Source organism: Artemia sp. Qi Xiang Cuo, chromosome 5 (genome assembly GCF_049724085.1).
Source record: "Artemia sp. Qi Xiang Cuo chromosome 5, ASM4972408v1, whole genome shotgun sequence".
NCBI classification, from domain to species: domain Eukaryota; kingdom Metazoa; phylum Arthropoda; class Branchiopoda; order Anostraca; family Artemiidae; genus Artemia; species Artemia sp. Qi Xiang Cuo.
In genome coordinates this window covers 82044240-82069170 of record NC_142798.1, presented here as the reverse complement: position 1 = coordinate 82069170, position 24931 = coordinate 82044240, and the positions used below count along the sequence as shown (strand labels likewise).

The 24931-nt window shown below is 38.7% G+C and overlaps 2 protein-coding genes across 3 annotated transcripts in view; both read left to right on the top strand.

Annotated features, from left to right (window-relative positions):
- LOC148952624 (major facilitator superfamily domain-containing protein 6-A-like) overlaps positions 1-24931 on the top strand; it is a 747865-nt gene that overhangs the window by 638897 nt on the left and 84037 nt on the right. The gene's annotated exons all lie outside the window — the stretch shown is intronic.
- LOC148952625 (uncharacterized) overlaps positions 1-24931 on the top strand; it is a 184708-nt gene that overhangs the window by 81237 nt on the left and 78540 nt on the right. Inside the window, exon 3 of the mRNA XM_089088644.1 lies at positions 21076-21198. Within this exon, the coding sequence (XP_088944770.1) occupies positions 21076-21198 (123 nt within the window). The remainder of the gene's footprint in view (positions 1-21075; positions 21199-24931) is intronic.

Sequence of the window (24931 nt, the reverse complement as noted above, 5' to 3'; positions counted from 1 at the left end):
TCGAACCATTATATCTACCAAAGGTTCAATACCTGAGTTAAACTAAAAGGTTTCAATTTCAGGAAAAAATTACATTTAGACAACATTTGACAATTTACCAAATTTTAAAGTTTTTGTTAGAACCTTGGGTATGCATTTTCATCATATTTTGCTTATTTTCGTTGGAAAACACACTGAAAAGACATATTATTGGACTCATATCAAACATTGCCGGATTTGCATTTGAAGAACCTTCCATTATTTTCTATCTTGTCCTCTATTTCAACATATACTGACTCTTAAAGCTTTTCAAAGCTCTTAAATATACTGACCTAACGGTTATTTATTTACGAAATCGTGCATACTGTTGATTTAGAACAATAATTACCTTTCTATATATCAATTATCACTCACTAGAATTGCCACTTTTCACTCATGGAGAATGGCTTCAAAACAATACTTCTTACATTGCATAGACTAATTATGTCAAACAAGACATCTTCAATGCAGATTAATTAATTGTTACGTTCGATTTTGTTTTGGACATAGGAGTGCATCAATGGGAAGTGAGAATTTCTGTAAAACTATCTAAGATTGATCAACTCGGAGATTTCACACTTCTTGTGTAATCAGAAAGAAAAAAGAAGAAAAATTGATAAAAGATATTTTGAAATATGGCCCAAAATTAGAGCTATTACAACTTAAATGACGCGAGGGGGCGTGAAAACTATGGTTTTTAACTTTGATATACAAGACTAGACAGAAAAGTCTATAGGAGTGGGGCTGCCACCCACCTCAACCCTCGCTCTCGAAATCCCCACCCCCCCCTGCCCCCCCACGAAAATTTTCAAGAGGATTTTAAAATCCCCCCTTCCCCCCAAACTCAAAAATTTCTAGGAACGAATTTTCATCTTATTTAAATATTTTCGTTGGAAAACCTGCTTGCCGAAACTATAAAAAAACGGAACTTTAGTAGCTAGTACATATTTTCATCGTATTATAAATATTTTCGTTGGAAAACACACTGAAAAGCCTTATTAAGAGCTATATTAGGAATAACAGGTTAGAATAGGTTAGGTTACCCTCGCTCTTGAAAGCCCTCACACCCCCACACCCAAGCACAATATATATATATATAAACTATAAAAAAAAACAACGGAATTTTAGTGGCTAGTACATATTTACATCGTATTTTAAATATTTTAGATGGAAAACACACTGAAAAGCCATACTAAGAGCTATATTTGTCAGGTTAGGTTAGGTTAGGTTAGGTCTAGGAATAACAGGTTAGGTTACCATCGCTCTTGAATTCCCCACCATCCTCACCTCAAACTCAAATTTTCCCGAGGATTTTAAAATCCTCCACTGAAAAGCCATATTAAGAGCTATATTCGTGAGGTTAGGTTAGGTTAGGTTAGATTAGGTTAGGTTAGGCTAGGTCTAGGAATAGCAGGTTAGGTTAGGCTAGATTAGGTTAAGTGGCCTATCCCCACCCCAGGGGCCACAGGCCGAAGGCGGCACAGTCGGGGTATCCCCCCCCCCAGGATAGGTTAGGTTAGGTTAAGTGGTCTTAACCTAACCCAGGTTAGGTTACCTAACCTAACTATGGGTTAGCAGGTTAGGTTAGGTTAAGTGGCCGGCCACTTAACCGAACCGAACCTAACCTAACCTGCTAACCCATAGTTAGGTTAGGTAACCTAACCTGGGTTAGGTTAAGACCACTTGACCTAACCTAGCCTATCCTGGGGGGGGGGATACCCCGACTGTGCAGCCTTCGGCCTGTGGCCCCGGGGGTGGTGGTCGGCCACTTAACCGAATCTAGCCTAACCTAACCTGCTATTCCTAGACCTAATCTATCCTAACCTAACATAACCTAAGCTCACGAATATAGCTCTTAATATGGCTTTTCAGTGGAGGATTTTAAAATCCTCGGGAAAATTTGAGTTTGAGGTGAGGATGGTGGGGGGAATTCAAGAGCGATGGTAACCTAACCTGTTATTCCTAGACCTAGCCTAACCTAACCTAACCTCACAAATATAGCTCTTAGTATGGGTTTTCAGTTTGTTTTCCAACGAAAATATTTAAAATACGATGTAAATATGTACTAGCTACTAAAGTTCCGTTTTTTTTTATAGTTTATATATATATATTGAGCTCGGGTGAGGGGTGTGAGGGATTTCAAGAGCGAGGGTAACCTAACCTATCCTAACCTGTTATTCCTAATATAGCTCTTAATAAGGCTTTTCAGTGTGTTTTCCAACGAAAATATTTATAATACGATGAAAATATGTACTAGCTACTAAAGTTCCGTTTTTTTATAGTTTCGGCAAGCAGGTTTTCCAACGAAAATATTTAAATACGATTAAAATTCGTTCCTAGAAATTTTTGCGTTTGGGGGGAAGGGGGGATTTTAAAATCCTCTGGAAAATTTGAGTTTGGGGGAAGAGGGTGGTGGGGATTTCGAGAGCGAGGGTTGAGGCGGGTTGCAGCCCCACTCCTATAGACTTTTCTGTCTAGTCTTGCATATCAAAGTTAAAAACCATAGTTTTCACGCCCCCTCGCGTCATTTAAGTTGTAATAGCTCTGATTTTGGGTCATATTTCAAAATATCTTTTATCAATTTTTCTTCTTTTTTCTATATGATTACACAATAAGTGTGAAATCACCGAGTTGATCAATCTTTTATAGTTTGACAGAAATTATCCCTTCACATTCATGAACTCATATATTACAAAAAAAATCGAATTTAACACTTAATTAATCTGAAATGTAGATGTATCGTTTGACACATTTAGTCTATGCAATGTAAGAAGTATTGTTTTGAAAACATTCTCCGTGAGTGAAAAGTTACAATTCTAGTGAGTGTTAATTGATATATAGAAAGGTAATTATTGTTCTAAATCAACAGTTTGCACGATTTCGTAAATAAATAACCGTTAGGTAAGTATATTTAAGAGCTTTGAAAAGCTTTAAAAGTCAGTATATGTTGAAATAGAGGACAAGATAGAAAATAATGGAAGGTTCTTCAAATGCAAATCCGGCAATGTTTGATATGAGTCCAAAAATATGTCTTTTCAGTGTGTTTTCCAACGAAAATAAGCAAAATATGATGAAAATGCATACCCAAGGTTCTAACAAAAACTTTAAAATTTGGTAAATTGTCAAATGTTGTCTAAATGTAATTTTTTCCTGAAATTGAAACCTCTTAGTTTAACTCATGTATTGAACCTTTGGTAGATATAATGGTTCGAAAATAAACTATTCCCGTAATACAGAAAATTTAAGTTTGAACAATTATTCGCTATTATTTCATCATATCTTTGGTTTAGTCTGGTAGCTCTTTACTTTTACGCGAAAAGTGTCCTCTTGTGGGAAAAAGTTTTTTATCACTTTAATAAGTTTATTGCTAAACATAAGTTTACGTTTGAACAATTATTCGTTATTATTTCATCATATCAAGTACTTTTAAATCCCTGCAATGACCAGACCAAAGTAATATGGAATGCGTGTTACTCTTTACTAGGTATACATTAGCGTTTCAAATTGTAACTTAAAGTTTCAATTACTTTATAATTTTTCCTGAAGGAAATATTTTGGTACTCCTGTACAATCCAGAACACACTCGAGAAGTTCGATTAATGTAATGTCTCTGAACACCGGTGTCATACCGACAAAGACAAATGACGGGTGACAGAAGGCAGTGGACCTGCATAATTTAGGCTATATTTGCACAGGGGGGGGGGGGTAAGGTTACGTTAGGTTAGGTTACTTTACCCACACCTCCTAATATACAAATATATAGCCCAAATTATACTATTATATAAACTAAAGCATTACATTTTCATCATATTTTGGTATTTTTCATTAGGATTAACGTTACTTCAGTACTCGAGCATGTTGTGGATTGTACGGGGGTACCAATATCTTTATACTTTAGACGGCCTAGCTTAAAAAACTTAAAAAAGAATATAGAAGAAAGTTGACGAATTCTCCGAAATGAGGCAAAAATTATTTTGTATTCGATATTCCCTTCTGAAAAGTTCTCCTGAATGTTTCTCTCTTCTAAATGAAATTATGGCTAAGCTGATTAGGCAGTAGCAAAAAGGTACGTCATCCCTACAACGTCCCGATATTTTTTTACGTGACATTTGCTCTTTTTGCATAGTCTTCCAATTTGGCCCTCTTTAAATAAATTCATGTCAATGTGCCTTACGCCAATACCAGGGGCTTAAAGTTGTGTACACCAACAGATAGTATGCAATCCCTCGCTGTTTTCCTGATATGCCTTGAGTTTTTGAGATAATGAGAGTAAATGGGCGATTTAGCGCGTAGATCTCTTATGTAAGTCTTTTCTTGTATTGCTCAACGCCTTGCTTTTTCACAACAAGTACAAGTAGGCTAGTGTATATTTTGCCTTCAAAGCAAACACAGTAAATGTAAATGGGGCATTTCTTCCTTCGCATCATGTGTATCTTCCAAAAACAGGTAAAAAGAAAGGAAAGGAAGCAAAATGTACTAAGCAAATATGATGCCATGTTTTGAACCTCCTATCAGACTATAGGCTATCCCTAATTGAGGTAGGAAAAAACTAAGAACTGCGTCTCTTGACAAAAAGACACTGTTTTTTGGTTATAATGAACATAATTTTTGCGTTAAAAAGGTTATGTTTGTTGTTGCTATTTTTCTTCCTTTTTTTCAACAATTTATTGCTTGGCGCTACAGTAGGGAGTAAAGCTAGCCTCAAATAAATAAATAATAGTTGTTTAATCGTCTAAAAGGTTGTGACATTTTGGAATATTTAATTGCCATCTTTAGAAAAGTTTCTTGTTATCACAAAAATGTTGATAAACAACAACAACAAAAATGCTAATTGATTTTGCATCCCAACGGCTCATGTGTCAATGACGATTAATCGGGTATTATTCTCTTTTTTTGGTTGATTTAGTGACTTTTTTCAATAATCTATTGATTTATGTTCTGATTTAGTGATATTTTGCTTAGGCATTATGAAAAACGACTAGAAATAGTGATAAATAACTAGGGGTAGCAACTCTGGTTAGTAGATTTAGTTTCTGTAGTTTTTGCTTATTACTTTTTATCGAAACCTTTTACCTGGAGGCCTGATTTGGTGGTTCTCAAGGGGACTCTTCTAAAATCTAAAAATTAATTGTTCGAGCAAAGACGCCATTTAGTGAATACCATGGTTCCACGGTAATTCTGTGAAATGTTCACGTTTCCAGCTCGATTAGTTAAGCGTATTTTACAGCGTATACATTAACAAACACATGGACACACTTGATTTTACATTTATAAATTAGCAAAAGAGCCAAACATACCCGGCTTTTTGTCTCTTCCCTCCTCGATTCACTTGCTATGGTTGGAAGCTGAGGTGGTACTTATGTAGAAAGCGGTAAGTGTATTGCGAAAACAGATACGCATTACCCGGCACTTATATGAGACGCTGTATGGAGATAGGCATTACAAAAGGTTTCTTACTCCGGGAACTGTATACCTATTAAACTTTGATTTTTTGGGGTTTAGGAGGACTAAAAGGTACCTAGGTTGGGTTAGGTTAGGTTACGTATTTAATATATGCTATGCTTTACCCCCACCTCCCTAATCTGCAAATATATAGCCCAAATTTGTTTCTGAACTATTATATTTTCATCCTATCTTGTTTTATATCATTAGCACTAACAAAACTTCACTTTTCGCGCACATACCGCTTTCTACATAAGTACCGCTGAGGCTTTTGACCCTTGCATGACGTAATCATGATGCCATTCTCAGGGTTGATCCCTCAGGATTCATTTTTGAATTAAAATCATGTTGCCATCAAGCCATGGCTAATTCAAGAATAAGCCAAGACAGATTTAAGCAATTATTCAACTTTATTTCTGCTCTCTTTGATTTAATGTCGTAGCTCTTTACTTTTCATTGAAAAACATAGTTCTTGGAAAGGTTTTTTTTCCTGGTTTTATCACAGACATTAAATCTCATACAGGCTTCTATCAATGACATTAAATCTCACTCCGTATGTAAAAAATAATAAAAAAAACCCACATCTGGCTAATTGATGAATTTTAGACATACAAAATTATAGATAAAATGAAAAATAATAAGTAACCCTGTTTTTGACATTTATAGAACACCCCTCAGTATATTCATGAAGACTATACCTTTCCACAGAGTTTTCGACCATAGTGTTCTCGACCTTTTTAGGATGTCTGGACCGAGTGGGAGCTCAAAGACAGTGAGGAGGAAAATCTTCTAGCTACATGTGCAGAGAACGAGAGCATCGAGATTACACCTGAGGAGGAGGAAGAACTTCTCTGTACATGTAGAGCGGTGGATCTCTTGAGGAGTGGGTCTTCAGTTCGAATACATAACCCGCGACTTCGAGTGCGTGAAGATTTATTTGCGGAGGAGATACCCTCTCTCATAAATATTGTGCCAGTGGAGGGGGATCTGTTGAGGAGTGGGTCCGAGGAGACACCCTCTCTCACAAATATTATATCAGTGGAGGAGGATGATGAGGTTCAAATAATAGAACCTCCTGAGATAGTGTACATTAAAACAGTGATAAATATGGATATTACAAAGGAGTAAATATTTGAACATAGATTGTTTGTAAATTTGTTTATTGTTAAAATGCATATATAACAATGTCTTTAAATCTTCACTTTTAGATTTCTTCATCTTCGATGTATAGGCAACTGTCGTGAACCACTAATGCCGATAAATCATTTGGATTCACTGTATATTGATCTTGATTGACTGCAAAGTCAGGGTCACATTTTTTACAGTACAATGTGACTTCACTCTTGTCATATCTCTTTGTATAGTCAATGATACTATTTGCATTCATATTATGAAATTCAAGAGTTTCAATCTGTCTATTTGAAGCAATATCACATACAGTGTTTTCAAAGGGTGAATCACATTCGGTAACTGCCAAATAAAAATCACTTGGTTTATAGTCATAGTAGGTGGTGTCATCACAACGATGACGTATAAACCAGATTGTCTTGTTACCCCAACAGTTGAATCGTAGACCAGATTCCTCTTCCCAGAATAATTTAAATCCACGACGATACAAATCTCGTAGAAATAAACTAAAATCACGTTTGGGATTCTTTCCAATCATAGCGGGGTAAGTATTCTCCCACTGATCACATTTATCATAGTGACAATTGGAGCACAGGTGCCCTCTAGGATGATAGTCTAACACCTCCTCAAGACATGAATTACATCCTTTAATTTGTACTGCATAACCTCTATGTAATTTACAAGGATTACATAATTTACATTTTTCACTATAGTCATCAATAATTGTACAATTCTCACATTGATTCCAACTGCCAAGAGTGTACATGCACAATGGATATATATAGAACATTTTTCGGTTTCCGATGTCAACTCACTCACAGCTAAAACAAAACTGATCCTCACCGTTCGATAAATTCAACGAGAGGGAAATGGGGGAGAGAGGAGTAACTCTGTGACGTTACCTCTTTCGAATGATGGGGAAGCCATCTATATTGAATCAATTGGCAATGTTTTCAAAAGTATATCCACAATATGATTATTCATTGTTACAATTTATATATAAATAAATTTACTAAAATAATTTGAATCAAATTTGAAAAGTTTCATACAATAGTACAATGTGGGAGAATCACTCCTCATTATATTGTCAAGTGTTCCCTGACAAGATAATATCCTGCGTTTAAGAGATAACTCGAGAAAATCATAATCCAAAATCAAATGTTTTTCCATAAACACTAGATTTGATCTAATTCTCTCTTTCTCAAATTTATTCATTTTTCAATCCTTTCAGTCCGACTGCTGACTCTAGACTGACCCTGATTCGCTAGCCCTAACCAGAAAAGAAAGGGAACATTTTCGATTTCGAAACAATTTTATTGAATAATTAGAACAACAACAACAATAATACAAAGCATGTACAATTAGCGGTACTGTTTATTGTCTTTAATATGTTTCACCAATGCACTTAAAGCACATTGAATTCTATTCACATGTGCTATATCAACTTTAGTGACGAAACATAATTGATCCTCCATTTTAAATTTGCTCAAGGATATTACATATCTTGCATATACTGCAACCCATTCCAGACAAAGTCGCGATCCTTTCGTAATTTCCATCGCAATGTTTGATGCTCTTGTACTATTATCATCAACTCCATTATCAACTTCTAATAGTGTAAACATTCCACTCATCGCCATCAACACAAATATATATCCAAATGAGTAAAGTCAAAACTGTTCTCACTCCTTTGAATTCTATTCACAGACTAATAAAACTATAGCAAAAAAACCCGTTCCTTATATTCCCACCGCCGCTAATATGTAACCAGCCCTCTGATTGGCTGAGATGGAGGATGTATCCGACTCGCTGATTGGCTGAGAAGGAAACACGTGATCTAACTGTTTCCGGGAAAGTCATAACATTTGGCTCGAGAGCAACAACAACAAATACTATTTCTGGACACCATGACATTCGCCTCGAGCATGTACATGACCAAAACAACAACAAATACTATTTCTGGATCATAGCATTCGCTGAGAGCGTGCACTTACAACAACAACAAATACTATTTCTGGACACCATGACATTCCCAATCGATTACGCAATCAATTTCTTGGAAATTCACTTCCCCCTCGAGTCCTAGATCAATAACATTGTTCCCGTTAGAATTCAATGCGCATGTGCAACCTTCGTCCCGGAGTTATTACACATAGAAACATCAAATAAATCAACTTTGGAAAAAGAGGTCATTGACACCATTACGTAATCATTCTCCCTAGGGAGGCTATGCCCTTATTTGGAGTCCCGTCAGTATTCTATGCCCATATAAGGACTCCCGTTTGTACCTCCTGACCCCTCTCTACTAATAAATAGCTCTTATGAAAGTACTAAAAAATCTTTGGCTTAAAGAGCAAGGTATTGACTAGGGGGTGAACCCAATCATATACGTAGTATTTTCTGTTCTTTTTAAGTTTTGGTGTTGCTCCTTACTTTCAGATGAAAAATTTGTTTTTTTTATATTTAATTTCTAATCTTTTTCTTTAATAATGCTGGGAAATCCGACACCCCCTTCATAGCAATGTCCCGTCCCCCCGGAAGAATTACGTCATGGAAAGATCCTCCCATATAACCCCCGACCCCCCCCCCCCACCTACCAGAAAAAATCCCCCCTGAAACCTTCCGTATACTTCCAAATAACTAATACTATATGTTAACATTGGGAAAGTTCATAACTTTCAGCCCTCCCCCCGGGGACTTCGGAGGATTCAGTCATCCTAAAAGACATAGTTATCATATTTTTGACCATGCTGAACAAAATGGCTATCTCAAAACTTTGATCCGGTGACTTCGGGAAAAAAATTAGCGTGGGAGGGGGCTAGTTGCCCTCCATTTTTTTGGTCACTTAAAAAGGGCACTAGAAATATTACTTTCCGTTCCAATGAGCCCTCCCGCGATAGTCTAGGACCACTGGGTCGATACGATCACCCCTGGGAAAAAAAAAACACGCATCCGTGATCTTTCTTCTGGCAAAAAATGCAAAATTCCACATTTTTGTAGATAGGTGCTTGAAACAGTAGGGTTCTACAGTAGGGTTCTCTAATACGCTGAATATGATGGTGTGATTTTCATTAAGGTTCTATAGCTTTTAGGGGGTCTTTCCCCCTTTTTTCTAAAATCAGCCCAATTTTCTCAGGCCGTAACTTTTGATGGGTAAAACTAAACTTGATGAAACTTATATATTACTTACAGTTCGTTACCACGAACTGTTTGATAGAATCCCTTTGATTAATTGTGAAAGAGATAAATTTTCAATAAGATACAAAATCCTTTTTATAGCAAATAGGCTAAAATTAAAAAGTAAATTTAAAAATCTTAATAGCCGATCACTTTTAAAGACTAAATTAGTACAATATATTACTAACCTTTGATGACGGGGTGATTCTTCTTGATAATTTGTTTCTTAGCATTATTTTTAGATTTTGTCGTGCTGGGGTAGCCTCCTTTGTCCTTCTCCTTCTATATGTTATGATATATATGGTCTATATGGTCTAAAAAAAAACAAAAAAAAATAATAATACATTATTCCCACATCGATCTTCACTACAAAAATGTCAAGCTTTGCAATTGCTTTCGACTATTAAAAAGGGCACTAGGCCTTTTGATTTCCAATCGAATGAGCCCTTTTTGAGTTTTTATGACAACGCTTTCTATAAGCACCTTATATGCCCCCCGGGCATAAATTACAACCCCTACCCTAAGGGCTGTTAGGGTGGTTGTCATCCTCTAAGACCTGATTTTCAGAACTTTCAACTACGTTAAACAAAATGGCTATCTCAAAATTTTGATTGGATATGTTTGGGGAAATGGTGGGCGTAAGAAGGGTGTTAGTTACTCTCCAATAACTTCCAAATATTAAAAAAGGCACTAGCCTTATAATTTCCAATCAAATGAGCCCTTTTGAAGTTTCTACGACAACGCTTTCAATAAAAACCTTATATGCCCCCAGGGCATAACTTACAACCCTTGACCAGAGGGCTGGGGGGGGGGGGGTGGTTGTCATCCTTAAAGACCAAATTTCCAGAACTTTCTACTATGTTGAACAATATGGCTATCTGAAAATTTTAATTGGATGTGTTTGGGATGGTAGTCGTATGCGGGGGGGGGGGGTTAGTTAGCCTCCATTGAATTTTGAATATTAAAAAGTATACTAGCCCTCTCAATTTCCAATTGAATGAGCCCCTTTTGAAGTTTTTACGACAACTCTAACTATAAAAAACTTATATGCCCCCAGGGCATAACTTACAACCTTTGCCCTGGGGGCTCTGGGGGGTGTTTCATCCTTAAATGCGTAACTTCCAGAACTTTCAACTACGTTGAACAAAATGGCTATCTCTAAACTTTGATTGAATGTTTTGGGGGGAATGGTCGGCGTGAGAGGGGGGTTTATTAGTCTCCACTCATTTTCGACTATTAAAAAGGGCAATCTCAATTTCCAATCAAATGAGCCCTTTTGGAAATGTCTACTACAACTTTCTATATAAACCTTATATGCCCCCAGTGCATAACTTACAACCCTTGCACTGAGGGCTCTGAAGGGGTTATCATCCTAAAAGACCTAATTTCTAGAACTTTCAACTACGTTGAACAAAATGGCTATCTCAAAAATTTGATTGGATGTGTTTGGGAAAATGGTGGGCGTGAGAGGGGGAATAGTTGCCCTTCAATCACTATTAAAACGGGCACTAGCCCTTTCAATTTCCAATTGAATGGGCCCTTTTTGAAGTTTCTACAACATCGCTTTCTATGAAAACCTTATACACCCCCAGGGCATAACTTATAAGCCTTGCCCTGAGGGCTGTAGGGGGGAGGGGTTGTCATCCTTAAAGACCTAATTTACAAAACTTTCAACTACGTTGAGTAAAATGGCTATATAAAAATTTTGATTGTATGTGTTTAGGGACAAGGTGGGTGTGAGAGGGGGGTTAGTTGCCCTCAAATCACTTTCGACTATTAGAAAGGGCAATAACCCTTTGAGTTTCCAATCAAATGAGCCCTTTTTCAAATTTCTATGACAAAGATTTCAATAAAAACCTTATATGCCCCAGGGCATAAATTATAACTGTTGTCCCGAAGACTCTGGGGGGAGTGTCCTGCTCAAAAGTATTATTTCTTGAACTTTAAACTGCGCGGAACAAAATGGTTATTTCAAAATTTTTATTGGATGTGCTTGGTAAATTGGTGGGCGTGGAAGGGGTGTTAGTTTCCTTCGAACAACTTTCAACTATTAAAAAGGGCAGTAGCCATTTCAATTTCCAATCGAATGAGCCCTTTTGAAGTTTCTACGACAGCACGTTCTATAAGAAACCTTATATTCCCCCAGGGCATAACAAACAACCCTTGCCCAGTGGGCTGTGGGGCGGCTGTCATCCTCAAAGACATAATTTCCAGAACTTTCAACTAAGTTGAACAAAATGGCTATCTTAAAATTTTGATTGGGTGATTTTGGGGAAAAGGTGGGCGTGAGAGGGGGGTTAGTTGCCCTCCAATAACTTTTGACTATGAAAAATGGCACTAGCCCTTTGAATTCCCAATCGAATGAGCCTTTTTTGAAGCTTCTACGGCAATGCTTTCTATAAAAACCTTATATGCCCCAATGGCATAACTTACAACCCTTGCCCTGAAGGCTGTGGGGGTGTGTCCTCCTCAAAAACACAATTTCTATCTGGAAATTAACTTTGCTGAACAAAATGGCTATCTCAAAATTTTGTTTGGATGTGTTTCAGGAAATGGAGGGCGTGTTAGTTGCCTTCCAATCACTTTCGACTATTAAAAAGGGCACAAGCCACTACAATTTCTAATTGAATGAGCCCTTTTAGAAGTTTCTACGACATCTTTTTCGATACGAAGTGCCCTGGTCTAAAGGAAAAAGAAAAAATATAAATAATGCATTGTGCCAACATGGTTCTTTACTTAGGCAACGTGATTGCGCTGCCTATGATTTCTGGTCGTTTTGAGTTTGAATTTTAAGAGGTATTTGTATCTGCTGAGCTTAAGTTTAAAATGGCCTTTAATTTTCTTTGAAAAATTTGTTTTTCGGAAAGTTTTTTTTTTAATTAATCTTTGTTTGTTTTTGATTGCAAAAAGTTTCAGGTTTTAAAAAATTCCTTATTGTAAAATCAAACTTAAAAAAATCAAATGTTCATCAAAGTATTAAAACTGGTATCAAAGTAACAATATCAAAGTGAAAAATGGGTTTATGTCAACCTCAAAGTTTTTATTGTTTGAACTATTTTTAAGAAAATTGCTATCTCAAATTTTTTATCGGATGGGTTTGAGGAAGAAAGGGCGTGGTTGTGGGCTAATTGCCCTTCGGCCATTCTTACTGTTTAAAAGTGAACTAGAACTTTCTATTTTCAATCAAATGAGCCCTCTCTAAAGTTTATAAGAGCATACGTTCTATAAGAGCCATATACACCCTCAGAGTATAGGTTACAACGCCTGCCCCTCGGCCCTAGGGGTTTTGTCGACCCCGGAGTTTTAATATCTGATTTTGAACTATTTTTATCAAAATTGGCACCTCAACTTTTCATCAGATGGGTTAATCCATAAGATAAACCCAAGGGTGTGGAGGTTGGGAGGGGCTAGTTGCCCTCCAATTTTTTTTTACTCTGAGAAAATGAACTAAAACTTTTAATTTCCATTCAAATGAGCCCTTTCTGAAGTTTATACGAGCACCCCTTTCATAAGAACCATATTCGGCCCCAGGACATAGCTTAAAATGCCTGCCCCCGGGTCCTGGGGGTTTTTGTCGACACCGAAGTTATCTGACCTTTGAACTATTTAAAAAAATGGCCATCTCAAAATTTGTGTCGGAGGGATTTGGGGAAAAAGGGCATGGGATGGGCTAGGGGCCCTCCGATCTCTTTTGACTCTTAAAATTGAACTAGGAATTTCAATTTCCATTCAAATCAGCCCTCTCTGAAGTTTAAACGAGCATCCCTTCCATAAGAACCATATATACCCCCAGGGAATAACTTGCAACGCCTGCCCCCGAGCCCAGGGTGGTTGTGTCGACACCGGAGTTTTTTTTATCTGACCTTTGAACTATTTTTAACAAAATGGCTATCTCAAAAATTCTATCTGATGAATTTAGGGGGAAGAGGGGCATAAGGGGATAGCTGCCCTCTGATCTCTTTTGACTCTTAAAAATTGAACTAGAACTTTCAGTTTCCATTCAAATGAGCCCTCTCTGAAGTTTATACGAGCATCCCTTCCAAAACAGCTGTATATACTCCCAGGCATAGCTTAAAACGCCTACCCCGGGACCTGAAGGATTGTGTCGACCCAGGAGTTTTCGTTATATGATCTTTGAACCATTTTGGAAAAAATGGCTCTCTCAAAGTTCTTATCGGATGGGTTTGAGGCGTGGAGAGGGGGGGACTATTTGCCCTCCGATCTTTCTTGACTCTTAAAAAGTGAACGAGAACTTTCAATTTTCAAGAATAAGAGCCCTTTCCGAAGTTTATACGAGCATCCCTTCCATAAGAACTATATTTGCCCCCAGAGAATTACTTACAACGCCTGCTTCCGGGCCCTGGGGGGTTTTGCCGACCCCAGAGCTTTGATTCTATGATCTTTGAACTATTTTTAAAAAACTGGATATCTCAAAGTTCTTATCAGATGGGTTTGAGGGGAAAAGGGTATGGAGGTGGGGTTAGTTGCCCTCCGATGTCTTTTGACTTTTCAAAAGTCAACTATAACTTTCAATTTCCAATAAAATGAGCCCCCTCCGAAAATTATACGAGCAAACCCTCCATAAGAACCATATATGCCCCCATAGCAATGCTTACAACCTCTGCTCTGGGCCCTGGGGGGTTGCATCGACACAGGAGTTTTTCTTATCTGACCTTTGAACTATTTTTAAGAAAATGGCCATAAGTAAAGGAGTTTTTGTCATATGATCTTTGAACTATTTTAACAATATGGTTTCCTCAAATTTTTATCAGATGTATTCGGGAAAAGGGGGCTTTGGGGAGGGGGTAGTTGCCCTCCGATCACTTTTGACTCTTAAAAAGGGCACTAGAACTTTTGATTTCAGATCGAATTAACTCCCTTTGAAGTTTATTCGACGACCCCTTCTATATTAAGTGCCTCTGGGAAAAAAATTAAAAGAGTATGGGGGAGCGAGGGAGGCTAGCTGCCCTCCAATCGCTTTTGACTCTTAAAATGTGAATTATAACTTTCAATTTCCAATCAAATTGAGCCCTCTATGAAGCCGTCTGATCTTATTCACTCTGAGAAAATGATCTACAATTTTTAATTTCCATTCAAATGAACCCTCTCTGAAGTTTATACGAGCATACCTTCCATTAGAACCATATATGCACCCAAGGCATAACTTACAACGCCTACCTCAGGACCTGGGGGGCAGTGGCAACACCGGAGTTTTTTTTATCTGAACTTTGAACTATTTTAACAAAATGTATATCTAAAAATTTTTATCTGGTGCATTTTGGGTGTGGAGAGGGGGGGGGGTGGGTACTAGTTGCCCTCTGATCTGTTTTGATTCTTAAAAAGTAAACAAGAAATTTCAATTTTCAATCAAATGAGCCCTCTCCCAAGTTTTTACGAGTATCGCTTCGATAAGAACCATATGTTCCCCCAGGGTATTGACCCCGGAGTTTTCGTTATATGGTCTTTGAACTTTTTTTTAAATGGCTATCTCAAAGTTCTTATCGGATGGGTTTGAGGAAAAAAGGGCGTGGAGGGGGCAGGTGCCCTACAATCTAATTTGATTCTTAAAAAGTGAGCTAGAATTTTCAATTTCTAATCAAATGAGCCCTCTCTGAAGTTTATACGAGCATTATTTTCATAATAACCATATACGCCCCTAGGACAACACTTACAACGCCTACTCCCCGGGCCCTGGGGAATTTTGTTGACACTAGAGTTTTTGTTATCTAATTTTTGAATAATTAAACTGGCTATTTCAAAATTTGTAGCAGATGGGTTTTGATAAAAAAGGGTGTGGGGGCTAGTTGCCCTTAAATCTCTTGACTCTTTAAAAGTGAACTGGAACTTTCAATTTCCAATCAAATGAGCCCTCTATGAGGTTTATGCGAGCATCCCTTTCATAAGAACCATACATGGCTTTAGGGAATATAACTTGGAACGCATTCCCTTTGAACCCTGGGGGGTTGTATTGACACCAGAGTCTTTCTTATCCGACCTTTGAACTATTTTTAAAAAATTATGTATCTCAAAATTTTCATCAGATGGGTTTGGAAAAAGAAAGCATAGGGAGGGGGGGGGGGCTAGTTGCCCTCGGATGTCATTTGAATATTAAAAAGTAAGGCCGAACTTTCAATTCCCAGTTAAATGAGCCGTCTCTGAAGTTTATACGAGCATCCCTTTCATAACAACCATATATGCCCCAGGACATAACTTACAACACCTGCCTCTGGACCCTGGGGGGTTGTGTCAACACCTGAGTTTTTGTTATCTGACTTTTAAACAATTTTTAACTTAATGGCTATTTCAAAATTTTTATCGGGTGCAACTGGGGAAAAAATGGGAGTGAGACGGGGAGGGAGGAGGGGATATTTGCCCTCCAATCTCTTTTGACCCTCAAAAACTGAACTAGAACTTTCAATTTCCAATCAAATAAGCCCTCTCTGAAGTTTTTACGAGCATTGCTTCCATAAGAACCATAAATTCCCTCAGGGCATAACTTACAACGCCTGCCTTTGGGCCTTGGGGGGCTGTATCGACCCCTTAGTTTTTGTTATATGGTCTTTTCAATTTTTTCAAAAAAATTGCTATCTCAAAGTTCTTATCGGATGGGTCTTAGGAAAAAAGGGTGTGGAGGGGGGCCAGGTGCCCTCCAATCTCTTTTGACACTTAAAAAGTAAACTAGAACTTTCAATTTCCAATTAAACTCTTTGAAGTTTATACTAGCATCCCTTCCATAACAACCATATATGCCCCCAGGACATAACTTACAAATCCTGCCCCCGGGCCCTGGGGGGTTGAGTCGACACCGGAGTTTTGTTATATGATCTTTGAACTATTTTTAACAAAATAGCTATTTCAAAATTTTTATCGGATGCCTTTGGGAAAAAAGGGTGTGGGGCGGCTGTTTACCCTCCGATATATTTTGACGCTTAAAAGTGAACTAAAACTTTCAATTTCAAATCAAATGAGCCCTCTCTGACGTTTATACGATTATTCCTTCCATAAGAACCATATACGCTCCCAGGGCTAAACTTAGAACCCTTACCCAGAAGACTGAGGGGGGAGTGCCCTGCTCAAAGATATAATTTCCAGAACTTTCAACTACGTTGAACAAAATGACTATCTCAAAATTTTGATTGGATGTGTTTGGGAAAATTGTGGGCGTGGAAGGGGTGTTAGTTGTCTTCCAATCACTTTCGACTATTAAAAAGGGCACTAGCCATTTAAATTTCCAATCAAATGAGCCCTTTTTGAAGTGTCTACGACAACGCTTTCTATAAAAACCTTATAAGCCCCCAGGGCATAACTTACAGCCCTTGCCCTGAGGGCTGTGGGGGGGATGTTGTCATCCTCAAAGACCTTTTTTTCAGAATTTTGAAGACAAAGCTTTCTATAAAAAGCTTACATGCCCCCAGGCCATAACTTACAACCCGTGCCCTGAGGGCTGTGCGGGGAGTGTCCTTCTCAAAAATATAATTTCTGGAAATCAACTACGTAGAACAAAATGGCTATTTCAAAATTTTGATTGTATGTGTTATGGCAAATGCTGGGTGCGGAAGGTGTGTTAGGTGCCTTCCAATCACTTTTGTTCCTTAAAAAGGGCACTAGAAACTTCAATTTCCAATCGAATGAGCCCCCTTTGAAGTTTATACGACGGCCCCTTCCATATGAAGTGCCTCTGGAAAAAAATAATAATAATAAGTAAATATATAATAAAACATTGGAGCCGTATGGCCTTTACTATAGGCTACAATATAGCGTTGTTGCGCTGCCTAAGTAAAGAACGATGTTGGCACAATGTATTATTTCTTTCCTTTAGACCAGGGCACTTCGTATCGAAGGAGTTGTCATAGAAACTCCGATAAGGCCTCATTCGATTGGATATTGGAATGGCTTGAGCCCTTTTTATTAGTTGAAAGTGATTGGAAGGCAACTATCACCCCTTCAACGTCCACCATTTCCCTAAACACATCCAATCAAAGTTTTGAGATGGCCATTTTGTTCAGCGTAGTTGATTTCCAGATAGAAATTATATTTTTGAGCAGGACACTCCCCCACACCCCTCAGGGCAAGGGTTGTAAGCTTTGCCATGGGGGGCATATAAGGCTTTATAGAAAGCGTTGTCGTAGAAACTTCCAAAAAGGCTCATTCGATTGAAAATTCAAAGGGCTAGTGCCCTTTTTATTAGTCGAAAGTGATTGGAGGGCAACTAACCCTCCTCTCACGCTCACCTTTTCCCAAACACATCCAATCGAAATTTTAAGATAGCCATTTTGTTCAACGTAGTTGGAAGTTCGGGAAGTTAGGTCTTTGAGGATGAGGAAAGTGATTGGAGGGCAACTAACTCCCTCTCACGCTCACTTTTTCCCCAAACTCATCCAATCAAAATTTTGAGATAGCTATTTCGTTCAACTTATTTCAAAGTTCTGGAAATTAGGTGTTTGAGGATGACAACTCCCTTCCCACAGCCCTCAGGGCAAGGGTTGTAAGTTATGCCCTGGGGACATATAAGGTTTTTTATAGAAAGTGTTGTTGAAGAAACTTTAAACAGAGCTCATTCAATTGGAAATTAAAAGGCTACTACCTTTTTTAGTTGTTGAAAGTGATTGAAAAGCAACAAACGCCTCTCTCACGTCAACCATTTCCCCAAACACATCCTATTAAAATTTTGAGACAGCTATTTTGTTTAACGTCGTGGAAAGTTCTGGAAGTTAGATCTTTTAGAATGACAACCCCCTCACGGCCCGCAGGGCAAGGGTTGTAATTTATGCAATGGGGGAATATAAGGTGTTTATAGAAAGCGTTGTTGTAGAAACTCATAAAGGGCTCATTCGATTTGAAATTAAAATGGATATTGCCTTTTTTAATAGTCGAAAGTGATTGGAAGGCTTAACATTTTTATAGTAAAGATCGATGTGGGTACAATGTATTATTTTCTTTTTGCTTAGACCAGGACACTTTGTTTCGAAGGATTGGCCGTAGGAACTCCAAAAAGGGCTCATTCGATTGAAAATAGAAAGGGCTGATATCCTTTTTAAAAGTAGAAAGTGATTGGAGGGCAACTAATCCCCCTCCTACGCCCACCCTCCTATTTGTCCATTATGTTTAAAAACTAAATGGTGCCTTAAGATTAAATCAAAATGCACTGTGTTAATGCTAATTCCCAATAAGGCATCTCAGCAGTATCCAAAGAACGACTGAGGGTATTATGTTCAAACATTCGGGGATACTTCTGCCCTTAGAATTTAAACAGATCAAAATAGCGTAAGTGTATCCAAGCTATCAATGAAAGTAAACAGCTTCTTTTGCGAATGGTGTCAAGTTTTCTATTTCAGGTCAACTAGAGGAGGTAAAAAACTAAATTAAACACTACTATTTGTGTCCAGGTTTTTAAAAGGGTGTATGTAGTTAAAAATCGATGAATATTTTTCTCCAGAATACAAATAGCAGGCCAAACTATAAAGTCTTAAAAAAACGCAAATATTTAAAATATTATTTTCTTTTTCCCTGAAAAGACTATGTCAATATAGAACAAACAGAAATTAATTAAAAATAACTTTTTCAACGAAATAAGTTTTTCAAAGAAAAGTAAAGAACTCCATTAAACCAAAAATGAACCAAAATAAAATCAAATAATCTACCAAGCATGAAACTACCACAAATAGCCATCTATAAATACATGAAACCCAAAACGAATAGAAATTACAATAGATAACCGCCTCAAACTCAAAACGAGAAGAAATTAACATAAACAGGTCTCAAAACCCCCTATACCTTCCCATGGCAAGAACATAAGTTGCACTTTACCAAAAAAATATAAATGTTTTTACTCTTATAACTTTAAAAATCAAATAATATTAACATTTTGATTACTAAATATCAGTATATGTATATTAAAATGACAATGCACATTCATTTGTATTTTTTTCAGTAAAGTGTAAATTATGTTCTGGCCTTGGGAAGGCATGGGGGTTTCGAGCCCTACTCATGTTACTTTCTGCTCGTTTTGAGTTTGACTCGGTTATTTATTTGTAATTTCTGTTCGTTTTGGGTTTCATTTTTTATCGATGCTGATTTGTGGTAGTTTCATGCTTGACACCAATGAAGAGATGTCCAGAAGTGAAGGAAAATCGGGAGAGTTACGACTACGAATCCGAGTTTATTTCTCCTTTTTTTCCCCCAGTGGTTATCGTATTAAATCAATGACACACAAAAAGTCGCGAGAAGTCTCATTTGGATGTAAAGTATAATTTTTAGTGTTCTTTTTAAGTAGCCTATAAGATTCTGCCCCAAGAAAAGTAGCATTTGCTGGCATTTTGTAAACCAATTTGAATTATCAATTTAAATTATCAATGAATAAATTTGAATTATCAATATCTGTTCCTAAGGAGTCCCCTGCTTAAAGCGAGAACTTTTAAGCTCATTTTTTTTTAACTCTGCTTGAGGCTTAAGCTGTATATTGAAGAGAGTTGGGAAGGGGGAGGTAAAGATTGATTTCTAATTTCCTTTCATTTCAACTAAGCCTGAATATGGGCACTGCAAGGTGATAACTCCCTGTTATTGCAGAAAAATATTTTTATTGTGACATAAAATATTGCATTCATATGTTTACTGGCACAAGCAATGGAGAGTTGAGGGGAGGGAGTTTGAGGTAAGAGATGCTGTTGAGGAATTTTTTCAGGGGAAAGCAAGTATTGCCAAAAACTTTCTCTTGATTAGCGTTTAAAGGAAAATTGTGTGATTTATTTTTGTTTTTCACGTATTGAACAGTATGCAGTAACGAATGCTTGGCCAGTTTCGAGATTTTAAGAATCGATACCAACCGACTTTTATTCGAAATATATTTTAAGGAATAAATATCAGCATATGTATATTAAACTGATTATGCACATTTTTTCAGTAAATTCACTTGAATTAGTTTCAGTAAAGTACAAATTATTTCTGGCTTTTAGAAAGCATAGGGTTTAGAACCCTACTCAGATTAAGTTCTGCTCGTTTTGAGTTTGACTTATTTTAATTTCTGTTTGTTTTAGGTTTCATTTATTTATTGATACTGTTTTGTGGTAGTTGTATGCTTGGTAAATTATTTGTTTCTATTTTAGTTCATTTTTGGTTTAATGGAGTTCTGTACTTTTTTTAAAAAAAAGATTATTTTTTGCATAAAGTTTTATTAGGTTAATTACTTTACAGACCTACTCATTAACTCCTTGCTTACCTCTTTGACCTTTCTTTTTTTATTTGGTGCACTAAAAACTTCTTGTTTGTGTTTGCAACGTTAAGATGCTAATAAATGTTCTTGCTTTTTTCTAGGGGTATCTGCAGTGTTTCCTTATTATACAGTTCATATGAGAAGCATTGGTCTCAGCATTGAAGAGATTAGTACGATATCAACATGTCTACCCTTCGTTTCTTTGATTGGTAGTCCTATTGCTGGTGAGTAAAATATTCTACTTTTCTTTAACAAGCAACTAAAGATAGATACGTTAGAGCTATCAAATCCAGAAAATGAAGAAGCAAGGGAAAAGAACAACATTAAAGTTTAAGCGTGCTCCCCGTTGAAAGCACCTGCGGAGAGAAAAAGAGAAAGGGGTGCACTGTTTCCAACTATATAGTTAATTGACAAAATATCTGTTAAAGGGAAAAGAACTACAATAAAGTATAAGCGTGCTCCCAGTTGAAGGCACTTGCGGAGAGAAAAAGAGAAAGGGGTGCACTGTTTTAAACTTTATAGTTAATTGACAAAATATCTGTTAAAGGGAAAAGAACAACAATAAAGTGGAACCGTGCTCATAGTTGAAGGCACTTGAAGAGAGAAAAAGAGAAAGGGGTGCAAGTAGAGATGGGGGTCCGACTCCGATCACGCACCCCTGCTGCCACCTACAACTTTTTTTGCACCCCAAATAAGGGCATAGAGTCATTAGAGAGAACACGTGGTTAATGGGGTCAATGGCCTCTTTCTCCAGGTGTGTTTTTGGCACGCTCTTAATGAAGGTCAATGTTGCTGTTGTTTCCGAGCCAAAATGTCAAGGTCAATGTTGTTGTTGTTGTTTTGGGAACGCGATAGATTCATTAGAGTGAACACGTGCTTAATGGGTTCAATGTTATTGTTATTGTTTTGGACACGCTCTCAGCGAATGTCAATGTTGTTGTTGTTATTCGAGCCAAATGTTGTTGTCGTTCGAAGCAAAGTTAATGACACTTCCTTCCTGTTTGAGGCAGATGTTATGATCCGGAAATAGTATTTGATGTTGTTATTCGAGCCAGATGTTATGAGGTTCCGAGCAACGTTAATGACATTTCCTTCCTGTTCAAGGCAGATGTTATGATCCGGAAATAGTATTTGTTATGGTTATTTGAGCCAGATGTTATGAGGTTCCGGGAAACAGTTAATTAATGTCTGACAGATGACGTCAAGTTAATTAATGTCCTTGCATTTCCAAAGAGAATTGTCACCGAGAAACAGTTAGATCACACATGATGTCATGATTGATTGATTCACGAAAGGGAAATTAATTTGTTGTTTCTAACAAGAGAATCGTTTCCGAGCAAACGTTTTGATCATAGCGCGCGAAAAGGTTTCCAAATAATTTGAAATGCATTAGCGCAGAGATGCCAAACAAATGGAACATGCCGAAATTCCGTTTAGGGTTAATTTTGGCGAAACCGTTTTAGCTATTTTATGGAACTATTTCGGCGAAACAGCTAGAGACATTTAAAAGGTGATTTTTGAAGAGATTTTGGAAGAGGTTTTGAGTGTGGTCGTTATAATACACAAGTTGTATTTTAACAGTGTTGTGAGGTCCTCTACCCCAACCCCAAATGCTTATCAAAACCCACCCCAACCCCACCGGCCATCCGCGGGGCCCTCAAAGGCCCATAGAGCTCCCGAAGGACCAACGGGATCCCAAAGGCCCTCAACCTGTCCCCACATGTCCCCCAAGCCCGCCCCCGCCCTCCCTGTGCCCCGAAGGGAGCCCCCCCGGTCCTCAAAGGCCCCCAAAGCTCTCAAAGGGCCACCGGAGCTCCCAAAGGCCCACCTAGACCCACAAAGGCCATCCCCGGGTCCCCCAAAGACCCATCGAGCTCCCGAAGGACCAACGGGATCCCAAAGGCCCTCCACCGGTCCCCAAATGTCCCCCACGCCCGCAAATGCCCACCCAGTGCCCCGAAGGAAGCCCCCCCGGTCCTCAAAGGCCCCCCAAGCTCTCAACGGGCCACCGGAGCCCCCAACGGCCCACCCAGACCCCCACCGGCCCTCCCCGGCGCCCTCAAAGGCCCCTCGAGCTCCCGAAGGCCCCACCGGCTCCCACAGGCCCTCCACCGGTCCCCCAATGTCCCCCAGGCCCGCAACTGCCCTCCCTGTGCCCCATAGGCCCGCCCTGTGCCCCAAAGGCCCTCCCTGTGCCCCAAAGGCCCACCCAGTGCCTCAAAGGCCCCCCCGGTGCCCCAAATGCCCTCCCCCGGCCCCCCAAGGTCTCAAAGGGCCTCCGGAGCCCCCAAAGGCCCACCCAGACCCCCCAAGGCCAACCCCCGGCCCCCCCACGCCCCTACCACCGCTTCCCAACAACCAAACAACCTAACCCCAGGGAACCCCGGCTCCCCCATGCCCCCCGGGAACCCCCAAGGGCTCATCCGCGCCCCCCAAGGGCCATCCGACTCCCACAGGACCCACCGGGCCCCCCACGGCTCCCCCCCCCCCAAAAGGCCAAACCCGAGCCCCAAAGGCCCTCCCCGGTCCCCAAAGGTCCACCAGTCCCCCAAAAGCCCGCCCGGTGCCACAAAGGCCATCCCCGGGCCCCCCAAAGCCCCATCGAGCTCCCAAAGGACCAACGGGGTCCCAAAGGCCCTTCGACGGTCCCCAAAGGTCCCCCAGCTCCCCAACTGGCCCCCCGGACCGCCAAAGGCCCAACGCGCTCCCAAACGACCACCGGGCTCCCAAGGGCCCACCACCCGTCCACAAAGTTCCCCTGGGCTACCAACAGCCCACGCACACCACAAGGGCCTCCGGATCCCCAAACGCCCTCCCTGGGCCACAAAGGTACTCCCCCGGTCACCATACATGCACACAAAAACTTATACACACACAAAAACTTATACACACGCACAAAAACTAACACACACACACGAAAACTTAAACACACATGAAAACTTACACACACACTCAAAAACTTACACAAACGAACACTAACAAGCACAAAAAAACTAACATTCACACAAAAAATTACACACACACACACACACACACAAAACTTAAAAAAAAACAAACAAAAAAAAATAAATACACACACACAAAAACTTACACACACACAAAAACTTAAAAACACAAAAACAAAAACACATAAAAAAGAAAACAAAAAAACACAGAACAAAACGCAACACAAATTGCACACACACACACACACACAAAACTAAAACACTAACACACACACGAAAAATAACACACACACTCCAAAACTTACAAACACAAAAACAAACACACACACACACACACACAAAAACTTACACATTCACACTAAAACTTACATGCACACAAAAACTTATATGCACAAAAAAAATTACACAAACACACACACACACAAACATAACATACACAAACAAACACACAAAAACTTACACACACACACACAAAAACATAAACACACACAAACAAAAAAACACAAAAAAACAAAAAAAAAAAAATTGAAACAAAAAAACACACCACAAAACGCACACAAACATAAACACAAACACACAAAAACACACACACAAAAAATAAAAACACACACAAAAAAAAGAAAACAAACACACACATGAAAAAAATAACAAAAACAAAAAATTAAACAATCACACTAAAAATAACACACACACACACTAAAGCTTACACACACACACAAAAACATACAAACACACACAAAAACAAAAACACAAAAAAACACACACGAACAAAAAAAAACACAAAAACAAACACAAAAAAAAAAACTTACAAAAGAACACTATCAAAAAAAAGCACACACAAAATAACATTCACACAAAAACTTACACACACACACACACACACACACACAAAACTTACAAACACACACACACACACACGAAAACTCACACACACAAGCCAAAACTGACACACACACACAAAAACTTACACACACACACATACACAAAAACTTACACATGAACACAAAAAAAC